Raw genomic sequence first — 27,577 nt, 5'->3', positions numbered from 1 at the left:
TAGAGAGAGTACTCCACACGAGAAAGTACTCCAACTACTTTTGCAACGATTAATTAAGTTGTGATCATACTAAATGCATTTTATTTTTATAGAACTATAATCTCTCTTTATAAAAATATATGTTTATTTTAACCAACTTAAAATCCCCATTTTATGTTGAATTATGATGTTTTTTGGATTTCTTCTTTTTCTTGCTTTTCTTTTTCTTCTTCTTCTTTTTCTAGAAATTAAGAGAAAATAGATAAAACAAGAAATGCTAAAAAGTGAAATTGAGTTGTTTAGCAAAGAAATGTGCAATAAAACTACTTGCCTTGGATTTCTTTTTCTTCTTCTTTTTGCTTCTCTTTTTCTAAAAATCAGAAAATAATAAAAAACAATTAACAATTGCACGTAACATCTTTAGAAAATCTAATCTACAAGTAAAAGAGGACTTTGGCTTTCATTTAAATTGGTGTATTTAAAAGTTGATCCATTCAAATTGCTTTATGAAAATCAATCCATAAAGACTGATCCATACAAATAAAATTATACAAATGATCCAAACAAATAAATGCATTTACACATTTATTCCAATAATTTTATTAAATTTGACATTTTCTACTTTTTCGCAGAATCCCCAGCAAATTCAGTTGCACGTTTACAATTCGCAAACAAACTTTGGCAAAATTGCGAAATTGCATGAAAATTTGCGTACTGCTAAATAGCTTTTATAACCCATAATATTAAAACCAAATTAAAATATATAACAAAACAAGATATGCTGAGTATAGCCAGCCAAACGGCTGGACCGAATGGGCGGAAATTTTTTGTGGACAGTCATGGGTGTCTTAGGCTAAAAATAATCTGTTTTTTTAAATATATTTTTTTCCAACGCCGGGCCCTTCAGCTAGTAAATGATAAACCTTGATATTTCCTGATCTATCTGGTGGTTCCTCCCAGAACGGAGTTATTAATCTCGTTTCTCCAATCTCCAATTGAATGTTATTCTAAACCAGTATAAAAAATTAAGAAAAAAAATATAAAAGAAAAATTTAAATTTGAATTCCCTTCATATAATTTCTTTAAGTCTGTTAAAAAAATCTAAAATAGCCTAGAACTTTTTAGTGACTAATGCTACATATCTAGAAACTATATTTAAAAAAAAACTTGAAAAACGCATGTAGAAACATAGGTCACACTTTGATATTTAATTGAAACAAAATTTTTTTTAAAAATTTTTCTAACCCTTTATTTGGCATTTTTTTCAACCCATCAGGCTATACATCGATTTAGCCCCCCCCCCCCATCCTTTAAAAGCAGGACTCAAACATTTGTTCAATATTCTGGCACTTCTAGAAAATACCTATTGATATTTTTAAATATATATCAGCTGGCAATCTAGGTGTTAAACAATTTAAAGCATTTAAAACAAGAAAGACATGTGTATATCAGACATAGGTTTAAAAGGTACTGTTGTGAATCGGGATGCCTTTCTGTAAATGGAATGTCACTTGCCATGTTACAGTCCCTTTAAAATGTATAAAACTACTACAGTCTCTTTAAAATGTATAAAAATACTATACAGTCTCTTTAAAATGTATAAAACTACTACAGTCCCTTTAAAATGTATAAAACTACTATAGTCCCTTTAAAATGTATAAAACTACTGCAGTCCCTTTAAAATGTATAAAACTACTGCAGTCCCTTTAAAATGTATAAAACTACTACAGTCCCTTTAAAATGTATTAAACTACTACAGTCCCTTTAAAATGTATGAAACTACTACAGTTCCTTTAAAATCTATAAAACTACTGCAGTCCCTTTAAAATGTATGAAACTACTACAGTCCCTTTAAAATGTATAAAACTACTTCAGTCCCTTTAAAATGTATGAAACTACTACAGTCCCTTTAAAATGTATAAAACTACTACAGTCCCTTTAAAATGTATAAAACTACTACAGTCTCTTTAAAATGTATAAAACTACTACAGTCCCTTTAAAATTTATAAAACTACTACAGTCCCTTTAAAATGTATAAAACTAGTGCAGTCCCTTTAAAATGTATAAACTACTACTGTCTCTTTAAAATGTATAAAACTACTACAGTCCCTTTAAAATGTATAAAACTACTACAGTCCCCTTAAAATGTATAAAATTACTGCAGTCCCTTTAAAATGTATAAAACTACAACAGTCCCTGTAAAATGTATAAAACTACTACAGTCCCTGTAAAATGTATAAAACTACTTCAGTCCCTTTAAAATGTATGAAACTACTACAGTCCCTGTAAAATGTATAAAACTACTACAGTCCCTTTAAAATGTATAAAACTACTTCAGTCCCTTTAAAATGTATGAAACTACTACATTCCCTTTAAAATGTATAAAACTACTACAGTCCCTTTAAAATGTATAAAACTACTGCAGTCCCTTTAAAATATATAAAACTACTACAGTCTCTTTAAAATGTATAAAACTATTGCAGTCTCTTTAAAATGTATAAAACTACTACAGTCCCCTTAAAATGTATAAAATTACTGCAGTCCCTTTAAAATGTATAAAACTACTGCAGTCCCTATAAAATGTATAAAACTACTACAGTCCCTTTAAAATGTATAAAATACTGCAGTCCCTGTAAAATGTATAAAACTACTACAGTCCCTGTAAAATGTATAAAACTACTACAGTCCCTGTAAAATGTATAAAACTACTACAGTCCCTTTAAAATGTATGAAATTACAGCAGTCCCTTTAAAATGTATAAAACTACTGCAGTCCCTGTAAAATGCATAAAATTAATGCATTCTCTTTAAATGTATAAAAGTACTTACAATAAAATCTGATTTCTTTGAATAATTTTGAGGAGCAGAAGCAGTCTCTTTAATCCAATCAAGAACTGTCTTTACTCTCCCATAGATACCTTAGTTTAAATATAGACAATGCTTAAGGAATTTACAGTAAAACCCTTAAAAACGAATACATCGGACGAATTTATCAAATGTCGTCTTGACAATTTTTCAATGAGTTTTATACTATATTACGTAAATTTCAGTATTTGCGAAAATAAATAAATAGCCATGAATATATGCGGGAACAGTTTTAAAGAGATCCATATGATCATTTAATTAATAAACTAAATATCTGCAACATTCCATTATCAGAGAGTGAAGAATACGACATTTGATGAATTCTTTCGATGTATTCGTTATTAAGGGTTTCCCTGTACATAATGATAAAAAAACGAAAATTACAGGATAAAAATTAAGAGTTTGAGATAAATTCAGAAGGTTTATAAATATTTACCTGGCAGATCCTTATTAGCACAGTCCCTGCCCCTGCTAACAATACCAACCAGATAGGCTCTGTTTTCTTTCTTTCCATTCAGATATACACTCTCAGTTACCCAGAGAGGACCTCCACTATCGCCTAGACAGTTTTTATCAGTCAGCTTGATCATTGTAAACTTCATTTAAGTAGAAGGTAAACATTACGCCACATCAACTTTGTGACCTCGTAGCTCCACTAGCATTTATGCAAAGGATAATAAAATTAGACGGTTAAATTTTTGTCTTAATAAGAGGAGTTTTGAGTGAAAACATGGGAACGTAAACTTTAGTTCGACCGGCGTGATGTTTAATACTACCCAATAAGGTCGTTAGGTAAATACTAGAGACTGCATGTGTTATATATTTGTAGAATGACTCCGATGTTATTACTTTGGCCAAATCTCAATGAATCAATGAACGCAGCTGACACTAAATCCAACCTGGGAACTCTTGTATTCTAATTCTCGATCATTTGCTATGCAGATTAATTTAATCTTTATTCGATATCCTGTTAGGTACTCCTACCCTGGAGGAATAACCGTAATGATTAAACAATAATCCTCAAATTGAAAATGCCCACAATGGATATCGAGATTAAGCCATTGGGAGTATGAGAATCAAACACAAAAGTGTACAACGCTTTATAGATAAAGTTAGCAAGGGTTTTAATGTTTATTTATTCAGATACCTCGTACCATTGCATGAATCTACTCCACCCAGCAGCATGTTGTTGTATTTAAACCGAGATGTATTTGTTCGGGATGATCTAGAAAATACAAAATATTTCTACAGTAAAACAAATAGCACTCTAGAAGACGACATTTAAACTCATGTTATGCCTTTACATAGTCGATCCAAGTAACATGAAACATAACAATTTTGTATTGTAAGCAGACCAATTTTACTCAATTCGTTAAATCTCGTAAAATTACTCTGCTTAGGTGCATTTAATGCCGGTGCTCTAACAAATGTTGTTAGTTTAAAATTTGAAATTTATTTAACATTCCTTAAATGTAGATTTCCTATTCCACAGTTTTCTGGTTCTCACTGCAGTAAATTGTAAAAACATACCATAACAAGGATAACGTTTACCTTAACTCTTCATGATCCATCTTCTCAAGTTTAAAAACATATTTGTTGTCTAAAGCACTACATTTTAAACAACCTTGAACGTTTATGGAAAAAAAAAAAATATAAAGGATGAATATATAGCAAACTTTCTTCAAAATTATCCATATTTTTTTTTTTCATCATTGTTGATTACATTCTTCTGACAATATCTATTTATATTTATAATTCGCTTCTCTGTTTGTTTGAATATCTAATAAACATTAAAACAAAACGAAGTTCTTAATTTTTTCATGAATAATGGGAATTTCTGAAAAATCTGCGGAAACGGCTCAAGATGAAAACGATAAACACCTCAAAAAAAAGCACCTAAACGATTCAAAAATATTCATTAAATCCCTCAACTTTTTAAGAGTAGAGGGATTTCCCAAAACAAAGTGCACAATTAGAAAAAAGTAATTTTTGAGGCATTTCTGTGGAAAGGCGTTTCCAAAGCACCCCTCACATGACCCCAGGAAAGGTAAATGGATGCTCAAAGTATAAAAAATTTGTCTTCAAAGTGAATTTTGCAAAACCCGCGAAAAAAAATCCGCCAATATTTTTCTACTGTACAAAAGTAAATGCACACGGACAGAGCTACATTTTTTAAGTTGTAAAAGAAGATGGGTGCGAGCGAAGGGATAAAAAGAAAAAATAACAACAAAAAACAAATTGTCCCAAATGATAAGACAAGGTGGTTGGATATATATAAATTTATTCAATGCAATCTCATTGAAAAATGTGCAATTTTTTTTTTGAAAATATGAGAGGAGTCAGGTATAAAATGTTACTTATTTGCCTCGGAAAAATAAAAAAAAACTTTTCATACCCGAGATTGTGAAATTGAAAGAAAAAATGCGAAATAAAAATTCTCCCAAAATTAAATAAAATACTTTTTTAATAATGAAATGTATTCCTGTTAAGAAACCTTCCTTTAAGTGTGTAGCTGACAACAGATGAATTAACAGCTGACAAATGTCCTGCACAAAGCTCGACATCAGTGTCTATGTAGACAGCCTGGTTTACAAGCAGAAAGAAAGAATTTGATACTTCAACACAAACTATGATATTCTTTATGATATCTTTGCAACCCAAAGTGGTATGTATTGCATGGCATAGCCCAAAGTGATATGTATAGCATGGCATAGCCCAAAGTGATATGTATTGCATGGCATAGCCCAAAGTGATAGCATGGCATAGCCCAAAGTGATATGTATTGCATGGCATAGCCCAAAGTGATAGCATGGCATAGCCCAAAGTAATATGTATTGCATGCCATAGCCCAAAGTGAAATTTATTGCATGGCATAGCCCAAAGTTATATGAATTGCATGGCATAGCCCACAGTGAGATGTATAGTGACATGTATTGCATGGCATAGCCCAATGTGATATGTATTGCATGGCATAGCCCAAAGTGAAAACATGTCATAGCCCAAAGTGATATTTATTGCATGGCATAGTCCAAAGTGATATTTATTGCATGGCATAGCCCAAAGTGATATGTATTGCATGGCATAGCCCAAAGTGAAAGCATGTCATAGCCCAAAGTGATATTTATTGGATGGCATAGTCCAAACTGATATGTATTGCATGGCATAGCCCAAAGTGAGATGTATAGTGACATGTATTGCATGGCATAGCCCAAAGTGGTATGTATTGCATGACATAGCCAAAAGTGATATGTAGTGAATGGCATAGCCCAAAGTGATATGTATTGCATGGTATAGCCCAAAATTATATGTATTGATTGTATAGCCCAAATTAATATGTATTGCATGGCAGGGCCCAAAGTGAAATGTATTTCATGGCATAGCTCAAAGTGATATGTATTGGATGGCATAGCCCAACTTGGTATGCACTGCATGCTTAACCACAAACTATGATTTTCTTTATGAAATCTTTGCAACCCAAAGTGATATGTATTGCATTGCATAGCCCAAAGGGACATGTATCGCATGGCATAGCCCAAATTGTTATTTATAGAATGGAATATCTCAAAGTAATATGTATTGCATGACATAGTCCAAAGTGATATTTATTGCATTGCATATTTCAAAGTGATATTAGTGCATGGCATAGCCCAAAGTGATATGCATTGCGTGGCATAGTTCAAAGTGATATGTATTGCATCGCAGAGCCCAAAGTAATATGGATTCCATGGGATAGCCCAAAGTGAAAGCATGTCATAGCCCAAAGTGATATTTATTGTATGGCATAGTCCAAAGTGATATGTATTGCATGGCATAGCCCAAAGTGAGATGTATAGTGACATGTATTGCATGGCATAGCCCAAAGTGATATGCATAGTGACATTTATTGCATGGAATAGCCCATAGTTATATGTACAGCATGGCATAGCCCAAAGAGATATGTAGTGCATGGCATAGCCCAAAGTGGTATGTATTGCATGGTATAGCCCAAATTGATATGTATTGTATGGCATAGCCCAACGTGATATGCATTGCATGGCATAGCCCAAAGTGTTATGTATTAAACGACATAGCCCAAACTGATATGCATTGCATGTCATAGCCCAAAGTAATATGTATTGCATGACATAACCCAGAGTAATATATATTGCTTGGCATATCCAAAGTGATATATATGGCATGGCATAGCCCAAAGTGATAAGTATTGCATGGCATAGCCTAAAGTGATATATATTGCATGGCATAGCCCATTGTGATAGCATGGCATAACTGAAAGTTATATGTATTGCATGGCATAGCCCAAAGTGACAGCATGGCATAGCTCAAAGTTATATGTATTGCATGGCATAGTCCAAAGTGATATGCATAGCATGACATGGCATAGCACAATTGGGTTTATTATCAAATCATTTAACTTCCGTACAAAGGAACTAAGTCTTTGTCACAATTTTTGATTTTCTATTCACTATATCTTTGCAACCCAATTTGAAACCCCTTAGATAGTTTAAAGTATGAAGTCTGATAAATCAAATAATCTTTTAAAATACGAACTTCTTACACCATTGTTACAATGAAATAAATAAAAAAATGGGTTTTTGGCAACGACTCAATTCCCTTAATAAATACTAATTCTTTTGAATAAAACAAAATTTTTTGGTAAGCAACAATTTTCCTTGAATCCCGCTAATCTAAAAACTTAAAAAGTCCATGATCAGACCTTCACAAAGGAGTAAATTATTTATTTACTCTAAAAACAATTTGAACCAATGGAAACCTAAACCTACTCGCGGGATTCTAATTAAAATCCCGAGGGCATTGAAATATTAAATTTCCATTTGTACAAATTTTTCTCAAAGTATATGAATAATTCATCGTTTACACTGGAAATATAAAAAAAATTGAACTGCTTTTCCTCATTTTGTTCTGTAGCATTAAGTGTTAGCAGTTCTACAAAATAAAATTATGTATTGAAGTAATTAATTATTTTCAAAAGATTGTTCCCAAATAAAAATGCACAAAAATGATAGTGTTTGGCTTTAGCCTTTTGTAGTTTTTCTGCCCCCCCCCCCTTATTTCTGATAAAAATACGAAAGTCGCCACCTATTTATAAATACTTTTTTATTTTTTTAAATTTTCCGTTCATTAAATTTCTGTTATTCTTGTTCTTTAAATATCTCAAAATTAACGGGTTTTGCAGTTAGTTAACAGAATCTTTAAAATAATTTAGACCTAAATAATTGGTTTCAAGATTTTACTTTTAAATCATTTCTGCTTAAATTTACCTTTACAGATTGTCAGGTTCAAGGTGTAAAGATGAGCCATAGATAGTTTCACTGCAGCTTCTTTTACCCTAAAAAATACTCTTTGTAAAATGATTCCCTGAAACAAATAACTGCTGTAGATCATTATTTACCATGGAGATTCAATATCATTAGTTTATTCTGGTGGCGTGTTTGCTGAAGGTTCAAATTTTATGAACATACATAGATCAAACACTTCTCTTGTTCGCCGCACAGTTTAAGCTGAAGAGAAGTGGTTCAACCATGTTTGCGGGGTTCAACCATTTCTCACTATTCATAAAATTAGAATCCTTTTAAAGTAAATTTAGATAATAGAAAATATCTATCTTCTGCATGTGTGAGAAAATCCACGTTTTTTAAAAATCCCCGAAATTTTTTAGCTTTTTTTGTTATTGTACATGGACCAGGTATATTTGTATTTTATTCTTGCTGTTAAAATAAAAATAAAAATACATGTTTTAAAAAATTCCAGAAATGTCTGATGGTAAGAATAAGATGAATATATGAAATATACAAAAGAAGTTTAAATAATCTTGGTCACGAGGGTCATTTTGTAATTCATTTAATAATATGTTTTTGTTTGTAAAATATTGAAAAAGGGAATATCTACAGGGTTACCTACAAAAGGTGAGACTTATATAAAGACGACTTAAAACTCTTAAAACAGCCTTTAAATGTCCTATTTAATGATTTATAAAAGCAAGAATTAAGTTTACAGACACAATGAACTATAAATCTAAGAAAACAGACAGTATTAATTCCGTATAATCGTCTCTGAAGTCTCATCTTTGGTGGGTTACCCTGTATAATGATTTTACTTACGTTCCACAAACTGGTGGACAGAACCCCCATCCTTGGTCATCCAGAGGTTCAGCTACTCCATCCTTACAGTATCCACCCTCACCCTTGGTTACAGGATTTTCACATGTTTTCATCACAAGAAACTAATTCCTTTCTGTTTCAAAATTAGTAAGAACAACAAGAAGAAAATGGAGATTTAGAAAAACATATATGTAAAAATATTTGTTGCAGATTTCATCTAATCTAAAGATGTTATTACAATTAAAATAAAAAATAAATATGTTAAAAAAGATTTTTTATAGGAATGTGTTGATACTGTTGATACAGAGCTGAGCTGTCACTGCAAACTCTGATCTTCTAATCTATGCAAAGCAATGATGTAGATCTTTCATATATCGGACTATAAATTTTGTTAGATCCAATATTGTAAATTTAAAATATCTAAGGTTTACAACATATATAGTGACTATGCTATTAGAGTTTGTGGCAAAATGGCAGGGTTCGGACTGTGGAACTATTACGTTCCGTTCTTGGCAGTGTAGTGCTAATAGGATCCATTTCATTTTGTTGAATAAATAATAAACATGACTCCGGGTCGACATGAACATTTCATTCAGATTTAATGATTTTTAATAAAAGAAGAATCTTCAAGTTATCATTCTTTATTTTTATGCTAAACTTGAGGAATCATTTAAGAGATAAGGAATTTTTTTAAATCACTCTTTTTTCAAAAATTAAGATTTGAGAGCAGAATTTTTTTATAAATTTGGATTGATATTTTGCCCCTTGGATCCGAGTCCGTGGATCCAAATATTTTTGCGGATCCAGATCTGAAAGTATGTTGCGGATCCTAGCACTGGAACTTTTTGGAGAAACAACTCGCAAATCTTTTTCTATTTGAACTTACTGGTTTAGCTGTGTTCTTACACACACCACACCATCCACCTCCAAGCATACCAGTCAGAAAGCAATGCACTTTTTTGAAACCAGAAGTTTTATTCTTGAGCTCATCCTGAGCTACTAGAACTACCTAGATCAAAGTTAGTGTTTAATGAGGATTTTAGAGTTTGATATCTAGTTAATCCTAAGCATTTGTCCTCCCCCCCCCCTGACATTAAAAAGTTATATTGTATGTTTAAAGGGTCTGTAATTAAACGTACGTTTAAGTGGCCTTTATTGGAAATCTAGAAATTGTGGAAGACTTTCCACCTCTAGAAGTCTGAAGAGTTCCGCCAAAGCCAACCCAAATATATTTACATTATTCATGTGATTCTCTCAGTTGTTTTGATCTCGATATTATAGACAAAATATATAGTTTACTGAACCATCCCAGCCTCGTTATTAGAGTCCGTCCTCACGACTTCTATAAAATGTCTGATTCACAATGGATTTCCGTCCACACAAATGACTTGCGCATTTTTTGCTTATAAGAAACAATTGAGAAATATAAAGAAAAAACCCATCGAGTCACATTTTGTCAACATTTTTGATTAAATTAAGATGTCAGTGGTAACCAATTAAATCTCGCATTGCTATCTTTGCAAGGAGGGTCAGTTGAAATGATGTTAACAATCCCTTTAACTGTTTCCGTTATATCACCTCCTCCGGGTTATCTCCTAGGGTATTTTTTAGTTCCTGTTCTTCCGGAGTTTGTTGTGAAGCTGGTTTTTTCCCCATGTTGTCTAGCTAAGTATATTTAAATTTTTAAACCTATATTTTTTTTATCGATAAAATCGTTCGTTTTTCTCAAAACCTTAGGTAAAATTTGTATATTCAGTATAAAACGAACAAAATCATTCGAACGATCAAGATCCGTTGAACGATAAAGATTTTAAATCGACTGTTTTGTTCATTTAAAAAACGCTAGTTTTTTTCATATCTCTGAAAGATCCAATGTCGTTCGTCCATTGTTTGCTTTTTTCTGAATGAAACCATTTTTCACGCAAAAGTTGGTTCGTTATAAAAAATGTTGTTCGTTCAAAAAAACTATGCATATATCTTTACTCAGTCATATTTGTTAAAGTAAGAAATACGAAATAAGCTTACAACCTGATCTCTGAAGTTTTTGCATATTGCATTGTAGCTCATGGGCTGAAGCTGAGTTTTTGTACACTGTTCTTTGGCTAGAACACCCCCTCTTGGATTTAACTTTACAATGTCACTGTAAAATGTATGTAAAATCAATTGCAAGACAAACTCTCTCAAAGCATAATTTCAGATTACCTTTTACTTATAAAAGGGTAGGTTCTATTTACAACGATACCCTTTAAACCTTTGCTTGATCAAGGATTTTGTAGATATTCTTATTTATGTAGCGGGAAATAAAGTGCAGCCAAGAAAAAGCGCGAGTGTAAACTAGTAGTAAAGAGAGTACAGTGTACACTGTAACCTCAAATCTCTCGGCAGTCGGCACTTCAGCTAACGCAAGAATGTAAGGCAAGGAGTCAATTGCGGTTGTGTATACTCTGAGTACATATTGAAACCAGTTCTCTCTGGGCGGAATTTGTAAACAATAATAGTTGCACAGGGGCGAACGAGGGCTTTTGTTTAGGGGGGGGCACAATGTGCGCGCGTAAGCGCGCAAAAAAGTTTTTTTGGTCCCCCCCCCTTGGCAACATTGTGCCCCCCCTTAAAAAGCCCTTTTTTAAAACAAATATTAATTCCATTTTAAAATTTTTTTTTGCCCCCCCCCTCCCACCTGAACTTTTTTTGTTCACCATAAAAATACACCAAAAAGACTACATTTTTGGGTCTTACTAACCTTAGAGTCTAAAAATTATTCCTTTGCTTGAAAAACTAACTTTTTAACTTTACAAATTTATCACTTAACTCCATCACAGCTAACTAAATCAATATCACAGCATCATTAAAAATTATATTTTTACTAATAAACGAAATTTCTTATGAAATTTTTAGATAGAATTTACTCAATCTACATTTCACCTCTTTTGAGCTACAATTTTCTGGGATTTGCTTGCACAAACATTTCAATGATTTTTTCAGTAGAGAGCTCAGACAGCCTCATAGGGTTTAAAGCTATAAGTGCAAGATCGTTAAGTCTGCTCTCCGTCATAGTACATCTTGTGTAATGAAGTATTCTCTTTAGAAGGCTAAAACTTTTCTCTCCTTGTATTAACAGTGAATTTAGACAAATCCTTAGTCTTTGTCATCGTCAGGTGTTACTTTCTAAAAGTAGTTTCCTTTTAATTTTGTATTTTTGGAACTCCCAGGGGGGGCAAGAGGACTACTGCCCCCCCCCCTAGGTACACAACTGTGCCTGACCTGAGGAAGGGAAATGCAAGCAGAGGTAATATTAAAAGAGCCTTCCCCATGGATGCCCCCCTCAGCCTCTCAGGGGGGGGACGCGTAGTGGGGGGCGGGGGGGGGCCCCCCCCTCGTACGCCCCTGTAGATGCATCAGTGTTCGTTTAGTATCCGAGGAGGTTAAAAGCATCAAATTTTGATAATTTTGATAATTCACATAATAATTTCCTATGACCAGAATATTTCATTGATTTTTTATGTGAAAGATGGATCCCATGTCAGGCTTCGACATCCGTCTTGTGTTTACATTAGCGCCCAGAGACAGTACACTGCAGTACAAAAGATGTGTACACTTCTGAAATAACTTTCCTTGCCTTACATCCTTTAACGAATCTACGTCATCGTTGTCCAGACAAAGGATTAAAGTAATTATAAAGGGTAACTTTGTGAATCGAATAGATGGAACTTTACTTGAAATTACGATATACAATTCATTTAAGTCAGTACATTAAGTTTTAAAGTTATCTTTATCAAAAACGGATGGGAGTTTAAAATATGATTTATTTTACTGAACTCTAAAAATTTCGAGTAGTTGTAGAGCTTAAAACAGAATTAACAGGGGAGTAAAATGATATATGTCGTACTTAAGTATTTAAACAAGAAAGCCAATTTTTTAGATTAATTCATGATTTGCTATTAAACATTCAAATTTGAAATTACATACTCTGATCCCGGAAGCTTCCAAGATTGAGCACATTGTTCAAAAGTTTCTGGTCCTAAAATAGCAACAAATTAATTATTGGAGAATATTTATTTGAATGAGGGAGGGAGTGCAAAGCCATCATGAACCCCACGCAATGACCTCCGGAGCCTCCTAATTTTCAGAATGACCTCCAAGTCCCTAAAAACCATCTCCGTGCATTTCGCTTTGTCTTTTTTATACAAATTGTTTGTGTATCATTAAAATTTTGAGATTTTTCTATAAAAAGACTATTATTGGATGTAATTATGCCAAATATCTTTTATTGGAGATCAGAATTTTGGACTTATAGACCGCCGCAATACCAGTTTAAAATTTTTACAGAAAGTACAAATTGGGGTTTCTAGATTAGTTCTGTGATGTTCAATGTTTAGTAATATTTTTTTAATCTTTGGTTTGGGTTTTCATGACTTCTGTTGAAACTGTCTTAATGTTTGAGCTGGGAACTTTAGAATGGTGGATATCAGGATTAATGCACTTAATCCTCTGTTTTTGCTAATATCCAAAGAGAGAGAAAAAGAGTGGATTAAGGACTAAAATGTAAAGTTTCCACAGTGGATATTCGGATTAAGTAGTTGGAATTAAAGATTATCCATTCTAAAGTTCCCAGCTCTGATCATAGACTAAATAATATTTCTGGGTCTCGATATTTAATGAAATATAAATTTTCTATAAATCATTTTATCACAAATACTCTTTAAAATGTACAGGGTGTCCCACGAAACATGACATTTGGTATACATTTATAAATGTCTTCTTCCATTTAATGTATAATAATTTAAAGACTTTTCGGAGTTTATTGCTTTAAAAAATCTTTTACTCAAATATAAATTTAAAATTTTGAAGTTATTTTACCATAATATGACTTCCATAAGATATTTTAATCATTCTCTTTGATATCAAACAACTTTTTAAAAACTATTCACCAACTAATATCTTTCGTGGGACACCCTGTAACTAATTGCAATAATTTTGTTTACATACTATTGTTTACCTTGTGATGTTGTGAAACAATTACTCCTTTCATAACCTGCACCAACTACGGTTACACTCTAATCAACACCATGGTTTGGTTTGGTTCCATACTTTTCATTAAATGCAAAATATGACATATCTTTTACAAATATATAAAAGGGGCTGTAATTGTAATTTCAAGTGGCCCTTTATGTAAAGATTCACAACGGTACCTTTGATCCATTAAATCTAAGCAATAATGTGGATAATAGTCTTGTTTATCTAGGTTTAAAATAGTTTAATTCTGCTATTTCGTATGCGTTTTTCCTGCATTAGATTGTGCTAGTCACTTTGGTAGAGAATACATAATTAAAATTAAACTTACAATTCCTTCATTTCTTTAACGTCTACAATTATTTATATTTAATCCATGATTATTGCCTTTTCAATATCTTGAAATTCTGCGTTGGATGGAAGACAAATGGGCATTATTACTCCTGGACTGATATGGGATATTATGAAGCTTATAGAGATAAAACGTTTAAAAAATAATTTCCAAATACCACTGACTGAAATAAAATGTAAATTGTCATTTTTTCGTTCGCTTTGAAAATAGGTATGTAGACCATAAACCTTACAATTTATCTCCGTAAAATGTCGTCTTAAATCAAAATATACTCCGGAACCAAACCAAACCTTTTCTCCGGTAAATTGAAACAACTCGTGAAAAGTGAAACACGTTTTAGTAAATACTTAAAATCCGTGATTATTGCTGTAAACAACAAATCTTAGCAACCCAACGGATATTTTATTTACAGAAGTAATAATCGTTTTATTCTGATCACTAGACCCCTCATTTTCTGCTTCTACCAGCAATAAGTATAAGAACCTTTAAACAAATCAAACATTGTTTACATTGTTAAACTGTACAAATTTTTAGGTTTGAAATAAACAATTTTTTGTGCATTGTGGACTATGGATTAGTGGTGGAAAGTGTGGAAACCAACCTGATAACCATAGACGCCCTAGGGACCAACCTGATAACCATAGACGCCCTAGGGACCAACCTGATAACTATAGACGCCCTATGGACCAACCTGATAACCATAGACGCCCTAGGGACCATAACCTAAGAAAATAAATCTCCGGGGAAACCAACCTGATGAATACAGACGCCCTTGGGACTGTAACTTGCGTAACCTAATCTCCCCTAGGGAAACCAACCTTTGATTAACCTCGAGGCCTCCTTTAACTCAACAAGGTATTTCTTTTTGCTCATTACGATTTGATTCATTCATTTGTCGTTCTTTCATTCTTATGAACAGCTGAACAACATTCTTATGAACAACTGAACAACACTTTTAGCCTTTTGAACAACTGAACACACTTTCAGTCTTATGAACAACTGAACAACACTTTCAGTCTTATGAACAACTGAACAACACTTTAAGTCTTATGAACAACTGAACAACACTTTTAGTCTTATTAACAACTGAACAACACTTTCAGTCTTATGAACAACTGAACAACATTTTCAGTCTTATGAACAACTGAACAACACTTTCAGTCTTATGAACAACTGAACAACACTTTCAGTCTTATGAACAACTGAACAACATTTTCAGTCTTATGAACAACTGAACAACACTTTCAGTCTTATGAACAACTGAACAACACTTTCAGTCTTATGAACAACTGAACAACACTTTCAGTCTTATGAACAACTGAACCATCATTTACGAAAACGTTTGTTTCTTTTGAGAAGCTTTTTTACGAGTTAATGAAAAAGCTTTTCTAAAAGGCTAAAGATCTTTAAAAAAAAATCAAAATAGTTTTGCCTAGACAAAACACATTTTCCAGCCATTTTATTTAAAAAACTGTTTTCGACCTCACCTGTCCTGCCCTTGCACTAAAGGGCAAACAGAGCAGTTTGACATATGTTAAGTTTTTTTTAGAATAACAGATTTCTAGAAAAATGAAAAAGAAAATAATTAGAAACACTGAAATCAGAACATTTGTGTTGCGAATCTCGTTGCAAATCTAGCACTGATCTTTATTTTTGCAGATCCACAGATTAATTCTGACATCCCATAATCATGACATGAAGAGATAACATTATTTGAGGATTCAAGAATTGATCTCAGAAAGTGTCACCATGAATATAAAGATCAAACATTCAAAAGTTACGATCTCTGACTAAACTTTAAAAATAAGCTTCATAATCACTTTCTTGTAGGTATCTGAAAATCCGATACCATATGCATTATCAGCAATAGGGTAGTCCAGTCTCCATAATGCAAAGTCATGGGTTCTTACACCTTCTGTTTCTTCAAACTTAGGATGCACAAACACCTCTACAACTCTGAAGTCTCTGGCAGATGAGAAGGATTGAATAGTGTCTTCTTGAGCCTGAGGTCTTAACACCTTAAAAATATAATTTCAGCTTTTAGATTTCTATCTTAACATCTCTATATATATATACAGTATTAATCTCTGTTTATTTGATTTATGTCCGATCATAACTCAGGAACCACAGTTAAAATGTTCTAAGTCTCATTTACAATTCTAAGTAGAGTTTTATATTAAAAACTTCAGGCCAAGCTGGGTTTCCATGCTAGTGTTCAATAATTTCAAATATTACCTTAATAATAGTTAGACTATATGCTGGGACCAGGCGTCCTAGTTTTGTGTCCTTTGTGCATTTTAATTTTGAATTGCAAGAACAATGGCCAGCAGTTAACACCCAGAACTTGTTAATATAAGCACCTCCACATCTGCGTACATTCAATGTATCCTATATAATGAATATATGATATTGTAGCGATATGATTTCCACAGAAAGGGAAAATGCAGAAAGGCAAAAACAAGAACTATTAACCGATTTGCATCAAATTTTGTTAGGAAACTCTGGAGAACCACGGGAATATCCATTAGCTTTGTTTTGAGATTATAAGTTGAGTGAGTTTACTTTTATGCGGAAAAATAGCTAAAATCGCAATTTACGACTAAGCGCGGGTAAACGGCTGGAATAACTGGACAACGCTGGGTTCTCAACATAATCTTTGATAAATGATTAAAAATTCTTACATTAGATATTAGGATTTGTGCAAACCAGGGAATTAATGGAGAAGGGCATCCTCCCACAATTCTGTAGAATTAGATAAATAAAGTTTGCTTTCTTCTTCTCAGGTATTGTGTGTACAGTGTACAGTGATAACTTGAAAACTCTGAAATAGGAAGACGACTTTACAGTAATACTGAAGTGTATTTAATGATGTCAGGTACTTTCCAAGTGGTAACTAATTAAGGATATTTCCTCCCTGTGGAAACTTCCCAAATGTGCAATTTCCCAAGCGGCCACTTCCCAAGTATGCCCTAGCCGCAGGGCTTGGTCCCTATAATGGTTTAGCTGCAACCCTCCGCCCCCTAGCCCATCCTAGCAGCAGCGCTCGGCCCTCATTGCAATTTGCAGTGACTCAGAAGGTCTAAGCTAACCTTTGGGAAGTTTCCAAATTGCTAATTGCACATTTGGGAAGTTGCCATTTGGGAAATTGTCATTTGGGAAGTCGCCCTTGGGGAAATAGCTAACATCTATTTAATGGTATTATAAAGAATGAAAGAATGATGAAACATTTGTCAAAATCACTAACTTAATGAAAAAGGTCTGCTTTACACTGCACAATTGGTGTGTCTTAAGCTCATCGGACTTTTTAAAGTTATAACTTGAGTCTTAAAGTTGTCTTTTTATTTCAGACTTTTTGTTTATATAACACTATATGCGCCAGTTACTTTAAAGATGGCCAAGAATTAGGGTTTCCAAAAGGAAAATTGTTTCGTGAAAAAAAGTGTTGGCAAAAATCTTTGAATATCTTCGCATTTTGTTCGCTTGCAAAAAATGCGAAATTTCGCGAAATAATTCGAAATTTTAAGGACAAATGCAAAATAGCGAAAAATCATTATAAAAAGACAAAATACAGCTAACACCTATGGTTTAGCGAAAATTTCGCGAAATGCGGAAATGAAGCAAAATTTACGCAAAAATTCGTTTTAGCATTTTTCGTTTCATTCATTTTCGCGAAAAAGTTTGCGAAATACTAACATTTCGTTCGCTGGAAACCCTACAGAGAATGCAACGGCTCTCATCGCAATATCACAACATATTTTCTTGTAAACAATAGAAATTTTGCTTGACATTTAATGATATTTTCATAACACAAACCCTTAATGTTTCCCCCATATATCTTAGCAACCCGATGTTGTAGAGCTTTGATATTCAAACTATAAATATCATCGGTTTACACTTTATGGGTGCAAAGATATAAGGATTAGAACGTTGGAGTATGTTTCAAAAACTCAAATCCTTCGTAATTTTTTTTATTAATTTTTCAATTTTTTAATTTATCTAGTTTTCCCTTGTTTGGCCTGAACATGATCATGTGTTGGATCCAAGTACAGAATATAAAATAAAGAACTTTTATACTTCAAGAGGCTTCTGTTTTTTAGATTGTAATTATTTAAATTAAGCAAGTATAGAAATTTGATTTTTGAACAATTTTTTACTTTTCTTTTCTTTTTCCTTGGGTAATTCCAAAGATTTTTCACATTCTTTACTCTCCTAAAATATTAAACAATAAATGATGATATATTTGTTTATAGGTTTAGAAAAAGCAGTCCAGTTGCTATCATAAAAGCTTTATTTGCAATGTAAATTAAATATCTGAATTTTAATCAAAACCATTTTAGAATATTTTATAAAACAATTAACAATTAACCATTGTCCACTACCAGCCATCATTACCAAGTAATTATAGTTAACTATCAGCAATCATTAACAATTAACCATTGTCCACTACCAACCATCATTATCAATTAACTATAGTTAACTATCAGCAATCATTAACAGTTAACTATAGTTAACTATCCGCAATTATTAACAATTAACTGTTGTCCACTACCAGCCATCATTACCAATTAACTATAGTTAACTATCAGCAATCATTAACAATTAACTATAGTTAACTATCAGCAATCATTAACAATTAACTGTTGTCCACTACCAGCCATCATTACCAATTAACTATAGTTAACTATCAGCAATTATTAACAATTTACCATACTCAACTACCATCCATCATTAACAATTAACCATAATCAACTACCAGCCACATTTATAATTAACCATAGTTAACTACCAGCCATCATTAACAATTAACCATTATCAATTACCAATCATCATTAACAATTAACAATAGTCAACTCTCAGCCATCATTAACAATTAACCATAGTCCACTACCAGCCTTCATTAAAAATCTCCCATAATAAACTACCAGACATCATTAACAATTAACCGTATTCAACTACCAACCATCATCAACAATGAACCATAGTCAACCACCAGCAATCAATAGCCCACAATTGTTCATGTACTTTGCTATTTAAATAAGAACATTTGTGAAAATGGCAGTTAATTTCGAGAAGCATCCTCTTTTTGTTTGTAGACGAAATTTCTGTTAATTTTTATAAACTTTTATTTGTTAAAATATCTACCAGCACCAGCCATATTTTACAATCAACTAAAATAAACTAAAATCTGGTTTTTGAAAATTTACTAGCAATATTTTATCATTAATAAACTGTAATGAGTAAACTGAGTAAAATTTAAGATACAAAACCTCACCATACAATTTTACTCCGAAAGCATACTGCATATTTGATGTTTGTACTGTATGAATAGGCCATAATCTCTAAATATACTGTAAACTGGCCTAAGTGTACACTCAGGCTAATATACACCGACAGGTAGCTAAGATCCAGTCACCCTGGGTTAACCACAGATAACAAGACTTTAAAGACGACCTGAAGTACTTTTTCGTTTGACAAGGAAAGAAAAAAGTTTAAGGCTGCATTGCAATTTGCAGGGAACTTTAAACAAAGAGAATAGAATATATATTAAAACGGAATTTACTAGAAAAAGTGTAAAACGGCCATTTTGTTGTACTGTTTCCATACTGCAGGTGTACTTCACATATTTGCACTAAAAAACCGTTTGGGCCCTGGAACATCATTTTATAGAAAATCTAAAATTAATATTTAAAGAAAACCAAATTATGAAATAGGCTGGTTTCATAATTGAACAATGATCATTTCACATAGACTTTAGCTTTACAAATGATGATTTTAAGTTATAACTATAAATCAATTTTTTTTTCCCCTTAATTCATTTTATAAAGTTTATTAAACAGCTTTAACATATTCGAAATTGAAATGGATAGTCTAGGAAACATACTGTATTAATGTACTCTACTGCATATAATTTGTGAACATTTACATGATTTGTACACTTTGAACTCCCTTTCAGGCTGAAAGGGACTGACAAAATTCATACCGAGGGATTATCTAAATTCCACTCTAATACATATTCTATTCTCTTTGACTTTAAATGATAAGAACAATTTTTTGCACTGATGTTGTCTCTTAAGTCTTATTCTTTGCAGTTAAACCTATAACATATATATATTTATATATATATATAATGTGTACCTGATATGCAATAACACCACAGGTTGACCCATAGCTGACAACAACCTCTGCTCCACTATTCCCAACCCTTTTTTCAAACAATCAAGTTTAATTTATTATCCCTGTAGTTATTTAACATCACTAAAAGATGGTTGTGTTACATTTGCACAACGTTACATCCGTCCAACTATACTTCGGACCTACCTGCACGTTTTTTTTCAGCCGCTTCTAGCTTTTAGTTGGTCCGATGAACTGTATATCTGATACACACGCAATTGAAAAAAAGTTAGTGTGTATCCTACCTACTGTAAGTCGATTGCACGCTCCAATTAAGTTGGATGCAGACCTTTTGTAGGCCGGATGCACTCCATTTGTAGGTCAGATGAACAACCTTAGTAGCTCGGATAACCAACGTTATCAGGTCGGGTGCACAACTTTTTTAGGTCAGATGCAAAACTTTTGTAGGTCAGATGCAAATTGTTTGTAGGTAGGATGCACAACTTTTGTAGATCGAATTCACAACTTTTGTAGGTCGGATGCACTTTTTTGTAGGTCGGATGAACACATTGTATAGGTCAGATGTACACATGTATGAAAGATGCACTCGGCCTTGACTTAACCTTACCTAACATCAAAGTGTCCATCCGACCTACAAAATCTGTTCATCCAACCTAAATTGAACTTGTGCATTTGACCTACAAAAAATGTTCATCCCAACTTCAAAACTGCACATCCAACCTACAAAATGTGTGCATCCGACCTCCAAAAGTTGTACATCCGACCTACAAAAAGTCGTGCATCTGACCTACAAAAGTTGTGCATCCGACCTACAAAAGTGTGCATCCGACCTACAAAAAGCGTGCATCCGACCTTCAAAAGTATTTGCAACCGACCTGAATTTAATTATTTGTGTGCAACTGGAACATCAATGCTTCTGAGTTATGCTAGCACTGTCAACTACAGAGTGTCCCACGAAACATGACGGTTAGTGAATGGTTTAAAATGCCATCTTCCATAATTTGCTAAGTTGTTTGATACCGTCCAAAGAGACTATAAAAAATGTATCGGAGTCATAAATTACAGTAAAGTTGATTACAAAGTAATATATATTTGAGTAAAAGATTCTATTGAACAACACAAATTGTCATGTTTCTTGGGACACCCTACATACTAAAAAGATCTGCAGTTCCTGCGTACGTCGGATTAACAAAATAGAATTGACAATTTGACCTATATTGCAGTAGGTCGGAAATATCGTAGGACGGGAGTACTATAGTACGGAAATGCGATAGGTCCAAAGTAACATTACTCTAAAGATGCCATTCATACTTTAAAAACTCAATTTTGAATGTCGTCTTTTTACAAGCCGGAAAATAAACATTGGAGAGCGCCTGCAGCTTCTTTTCACAGGATAAAATAAATGATAAATAATTTGTTTTAAAAACTGATAAATCTAATGTGATTGTTCACAGATTTTTAAAAAGACCTCTGTTTAGAAGTCCTTTGGATCCAATTCTAGTCCTTGCTGGGACATATAATAGACGTTTTTACAATTGGTTGTAGCATTCGCGAATTTCTGATTTAAAAAGAAAGTCCGGCCTTCTTGTCGGATGGTTAATCTCTATAAACCACAGTTAAGTGCAGTATGTTTATATATATATATATATATATATATATATATATATATATATATATATATATATATATATATATATATATATATATATATATATATATAGTAGAAGATATACTGCCAAAGAGAATAGAATATATATTAGAGTGGAATTTAGTTAATCTCTCGGTATGAATTTTGTCAGTCCTTTTCAGCCTGAACGGGAGTTCAAAGTCTACAAATCATGTAAATGTTCACAAATTATATGCAATAGAGCACATTAATACAGTATGCCTATCCATTTCAATTTCGAATTTTTAAAGCTGTTAAATTAACTTTATAAAATGAATTAGATGAATAAAAAACATCATTTGATTAATAGTTATAACGGAAAATCATCGTTTGTAAAGTGAAAGGCATAGAGTCTATGTGAAATGATCATTGGTCAATTATGAAACCAGCCTATTTCATAATTTGGTCTTCCTTTAATATTATTTTTAGATTTTCTAGAAAATGATGTTCCAGGGCCCAAAAGGTTATATACCACAAATATGTGAAGTACACCTGCAGTATGGAAACAGAACAACTAAATGGCCGTTTTTTACTTTCTTTTAGTAAATTCCACTCTAATATATATTTTATTCTCTTTGCAAACTGCGGTAGGTATGAGATTTGCATCGTTTTTGTGAACGAACTAAATTTTAAGAGCAAACCAAATTTTTTTTGAATAATTTGGTTTCGTTAAGAAAAAAACGAACAATGGACCAACGACTTGGATTCTTAAAGCGATTTTAAATCGTTCAAAAGAACTTAAAAAAAACTATCCATCTTTTAGTAAAAAATCTTTTATTTTACTTCATTAACAAATTTTGAAAAAATGTTTTTTTTTACTGAACCAACTTTTTGGAACAATTTTTTAAGAAAAGGGGAAGAAAGTTCCAAACCGTGATTTGAATAGCACTTAGTGTCAGGTTGGAGAAAAAGCACGGTTTAGACCTTTTTCCCCTGACTTATAAATCTTAGGAGATATTTTTGATTTAAAAAATGTAATGAAAAACCTACCAGGCTAAAATAAGGTTTAGAGTAAAAATATAGTTCAGCATATTTCTATGCTCTCCGACTATGCCATTTTTATAAAATCTAAACCATCCTGAAATTAAAAATGCTTGAGCCGTTTTATATTATTTATAAAAAGAAAAACATGATAGGGCATTTTTTCTTTTACATTTTTTGTCTGTGGATGCTTTTAAAGGGACTGTAAAGGAAAAATTAAAGGGGGTATACTGGTCACGTGATTTCCGTCTGTATCACGTGACAACGATACTGCACTTTCATTGGCTGAAGTCTTGGTGACGTAATACGGACTATACGGACTTTATGTAATAATATTATCAATTATATCTATTCAAAATGCAAAATCAAAATTAAAAAATGATAATAGGAGCAAACCTGATATTCTCAGGCTCCTGTGGGATATAATCTTTTTTAGATTGGTTTCGTATTTTTTTAATATGATCTGTTTAATACTACAACTTTTATACAAAATTACATATATATCAATTTCTCGAGACAGGAACATCAGATAGATGTCTTATATGTATCATTCAACGCCTGATTTTCTCAGTTTTCATCCTATACCCCCTTTCATGTTTCCTGTACAGTCCCTTTAAGATGAAAAAAGATGTATTTCTACTTAAGTTAGAAGGTTTTTGAATTATTAACAGCGACCTGATAAGTGATAGGATTCAAAATTAAGAATTCGTACGCGTCTCGCCAGCTGTTAGTCTTGGGTGGGATACGTTTTATAAATGTTTAAAGGTTTAGTTATAACATTAAAGTTTAAAAAGATTCAATTTCCCTGACCTTCTAATAAATGTTTTCAAGTTTCCGAAACTCACTTCACATATTATTAGATAAGTTAGCAACTGTTTAATTTAACAAAATCCTGACACTATGATAATTAAAGCTAAAGACATGGAAATAAAACGCAGAAGTCCTGTTTTTTAAATATTTTTTTAAAAATAGTTTTTGAAAAAAGTTAAGTTTTGATTTTTTGTCCCACCTCCTCTAGATATTTTCAAAAAATTAGTAAAACAATATTGTTGATCTATTTTATTAGTTTAAAATGTTTATTTGGTCAACGACGTTACAATATTAGAATCAAATTACATCTAAAGTATTTTGTGTAAATCCTGAAAAGAACTTGAATTTATGTAAAACAACTAAGTATTTATAAACACTAAGTCTTTGAAATTTCTGATAAGTACATTAAAGTCTGCCCGAAAGTTTATGAGCAAAACTGAATAAAGAAAATGGTGCTATGTAGACTGAACTAAAGGATATCCAAACTAATTATCGAGTACTTATTCTAATCTCATATAATATATAATTAGGTCAGAATAGAGAGTACCGAGAGAATTTAAGCCAATATTTTCGACTTAAAAATAATTACACAATATTTTAAAATCTAACATTTTTTATTTTTATTTTCAAAAGTTCAGCTCCCTACATGTCTGTTATGTGTTTGGTCATAATCTATTTTCATTCTTTTGTTATTTTTGGAAAGTCATAAGTTTGAGAAATGGTCTGGAACTAAATGCATTGTTTGAAAACAGTTTCTTATTTGAAAAAGGTCTGAAATCAGCGCTGATATAATCTGTACAAGAGACACAGCATGCCCCCCAATCTTCACAGATATTTCAGAATTTCTTTGTATCCCAACTTAATATTTCTTTTTACGAATATTTTGAATGAATAAGATAATAAAAGTGATGCCCAATTAAACGTGGAAGTAAAAACATGTAATTTGACATTAAAACTAGATCTGGTCTCCTGTAAATCAAGATTATGAAACCATTTTATAAAACAGATTTAGTTTTTGTTTAAACACATTTTTATTGTTTTTAAGATAGTTTAGAGCAACCTCTCCAACTTTTTATAATTCCAACCTTTTCAATTCTTCTTTTTCTCATCTGCATTTTTCTTCTCCTCTCTCTCATCACCCTCATTATCATATTCCTTATTCTCCTCATTCTCCTTATCCTCTTTCTCCTCATCCTTATTATTCGCATCCTCATTCTCCTCATCCTCATTCTTCTCATTCTCATTCTCCTTATCCTCAGTCTACTCATACTTATCCTTCTCATCCTCATACTTCTCATCCTCATACTTCTCATCCTCATACTTCTCAGCCTCATTCTTGACATCCTCTTTCTCGTCGTCCTTATCCTTTTCATCCTCATTCTCCTCATCCTCATTCTTCTCATTTTCATTCTCCTCATCCTCAGTCTTCACATTCTTCACATCCTCCTTCTCGTCATCCTCATGTTCCTTATCCTAATTCTCCTCATCCTCATTCTTCTCATTCTCATTCTCCTCATCCTCTGTCTACACATTCTTCGCATCCTCCTTCTCCTCATTCTCAGTCTATACATTCTCCACATCCTCATTCTCGTCATCCTAATTATCCTCATCCTCATTCTCCTCATCACTATTTTCCTCATTTTCATTCTCGACTCTTCCATCATTATTCTTCTCATCCTCATTCTCCTCATCCTCATTTTCTTTATCCTCATTCTCATCCTTCTCATTCTCATTCTCATTCTCCTCATTATCAGTCTCCTCATCCTCAATCTACACATTCTTTGCATCCTCCCTCTCGTCATCCTCATGTTCCTTATCCTAATTCTCCTCATCCTCATTCTCCTCATTCTCAGTCTCCTAATCCTCAATCTACACATTCTTTGCATCCTCTCCCTCGTCATCCTCATTTTTTTCATCCTAAAAATCCTCATCCTCATTTTCCTCGTTCTCATTTTCCACATTCTCATTCTCGACTCTTCTATCCTTATACTCCTCATCCTCGGTTTTTAAATTTTACAGGGAATTTAGAGTGTTTAAAACAAAATCTTTGTCTACAAACATTTCAAATTATGAATTAAGATAAAGAGAGCTGATCACGTAATTTAGAGTGGCATGTCTGATTCACAACGGCACTCTTTAAACCTTAATCTAAACAATAATCAGGAATCTGTTTTTCTTTAATCTTTTTGCTTTTTTCTAATCATAAATCCACAAGTATTTTTATGTCGAAACTGCAATTAAAAAAAAGCTCCAAAAAAAGTTCTGAACTTCAATAATACGAGGACAGTCCCTTTATGCGAACTATTAACAGGACTTTAATCTACTTAATCATCCAATTATTTGATACTTTTATATTGTTTCTGGAAAAAGAAAATTATGATTGATAATTTTCAATTAACGAGGAATGCTCAAAAGAGGGTGTAGCATGCAATATAATTAAGTCAACAATTTCAAGTTGAAATCCGACTCCTTTGACATGGTTTTAATTATGCCTGTTTAAAAAGCTGAAACTATCAGATCCACATCTGGAACTAGTTAATTTAATTATAACTTTTGCCACACACAACCCACATACAGGGGCTTACAGATGTTTTATTTATTCATGTTTCTTTATTTACATATCTCGTGTTTCTCATGATTATTAGGTTTTTGTTGATCTTGTTGATCTTGTTGATCTTTTTGATCTTGTTGATCTTATTGATCTTGTTGATCTTGTTGATCTCGTTGATCTTGTTGATCTTGTTGATCTTGTTGATCTTATTGATCTTGTTGATCTTGTTGATCTTGTTGGTCTTGATGATTATGTTGATCTTGTTGATCTTGTTGATCTTGTTGATATTGTAGATCTTGTTGATCTTGTTGATCTTGTTGATCTTGTTGATATTGTTGATCTTGTTGACCTTGTTGATCTTGTTGATCTTGTTGATCTTGTTGATCTTGTTGATCTTGTTGATCTTGTTGATCTTGTTGATCTTGTTGATCTTGTTGATCTTGTTGATCATGTTGATCTTGTGGTTCTTGATGTTCTGTTGATCTTGTTGATCTTGTTGATCTTGTTGATCTAGTTGATCTTGTTGATCTTGTTGATCTTGTTGATTTCACTAACAATTAATGTGCGCTGAAAAAATATATTCTAATTGTAAACAATTGTTTTGATGTTTACTAATTTTGATTTGATCATTATTTCTGTTTCTTCAGTTTTAAATTAGCTTGTAATGGTGAACATGTAACATGCATAAACTGTAAACTAAAATATAATATAATTTAGATCCATGCTTTTTAATGAAAGGGGCATCAAATTAATGAACTATTTTTATATTCGCGTATGACCTCACAAGATTTGAAATGGATTTTTCTTTGGAATTTTATAAAATAAAGAAATCCGTTTTTGACATGTTAAATCTTTCACCAACAGTTGTTTGGAGTTTGTCATCTGATTGAGAAAAAGTTTGAGAAAACAAAATTTTCTTTAAAATTAAAATTTCTCTGGCGAAAATCTTTTTTTCACACCCAATCCTCAAGTCAAATCATCCGTGACCGCAATAGTTATTTTAGCATTTCAAAAAATCCTGCTTCAGTGATTTGTTTTATTTTTGTATTTTCAACATTGTTAGATTTACAGCAAAAACACTGTTATTGGAATTTTTTGTCTCAAATATTAGTT

The 27,577-nt window shown here is 32.4% G+C and overlaps 2 protein-coding genes across 2 annotated transcripts; both read right to left on the bottom strand.

Moving 5' to 3' along the window:
• Positions 1–64: 64 nt before the first annotated feature.
• Positions 65–23,948, bottom strand: LOC111711254 (uncharacterized). Its single transcript, XM_023485551.1, has 26 exons — positions 23,914–23,948; positions 23,500–23,516; positions 23,113–23,200; positions 20,460–20,526; positions 18,479–18,533; positions 18,331–18,340; positions 17,006–17,066; positions 16,560–16,712; positions 16,149–16,342; positions 14,360–14,420; positions 13,959–14,016; positions 12,929–12,980; positions 10,991–11,102; positions 10,541–10,627; positions 9,849–9,971; positions 8,963–9,045; positions 8,123–8,190; positions 7,753–7,787; positions 5,342–5,426; positions 4,395–4,443; positions 3,998–4,068; positions 3,280–3,402; positions 2,808–2,896; positions 903–986; positions 311–349; positions 65–220 (listed from the first exon to the last, which is right to left on the bottom strand). The coding sequence occupies exons 3-26, from the start codon at positions 23,151–23,153 to the stop codon at positions 152–154; spliced, it is 1,869 nt and encodes a 622-aa protein (XP_023341319.1). The 5' UTR covers positions 23,154–23,200; positions 23,500–23,516; positions 23,914–23,948; the 3' UTR covers positions 65–151.
• A 1,225-nt stretch (positions 23,949–25,173) lies between these two features.
• LOC111711253 (uncharacterized protein MAL13P1.336-like) lies at positions 25,174–27,001 on the bottom strand (the record flags this gene model as incomplete). The annotated part of the gene is made up of 3 exons (XM_023485550.1): positions 25,174–25,386; positions 25,567–25,683; positions 26,532–27,001. Coding segments are annotated over 3 exons (800 nt in total), but the record flags the coding sequence as incomplete, so codon positions are not given.
• Positions 27,002–27,577: the final 576 nt, after the last annotated feature.

This window comes from Eurytemora carolleeae, unplaced genomic scaffold (genome assembly GCF_000591075.1).
Source record: "Eurytemora carolleeae unplaced genomic scaffold, Eaff_2.0 scaffold1137, whole genome shotgun sequence".
Classification (NCBI taxonomy): domain Eukaryota; kingdom Metazoa; phylum Arthropoda; class Copepoda; order Calanoida; family Temoridae; genus Eurytemora; species Eurytemora carolleeae.
This window is presented reverse-complemented; position numbering and strand designations above follow the sequence as displayed.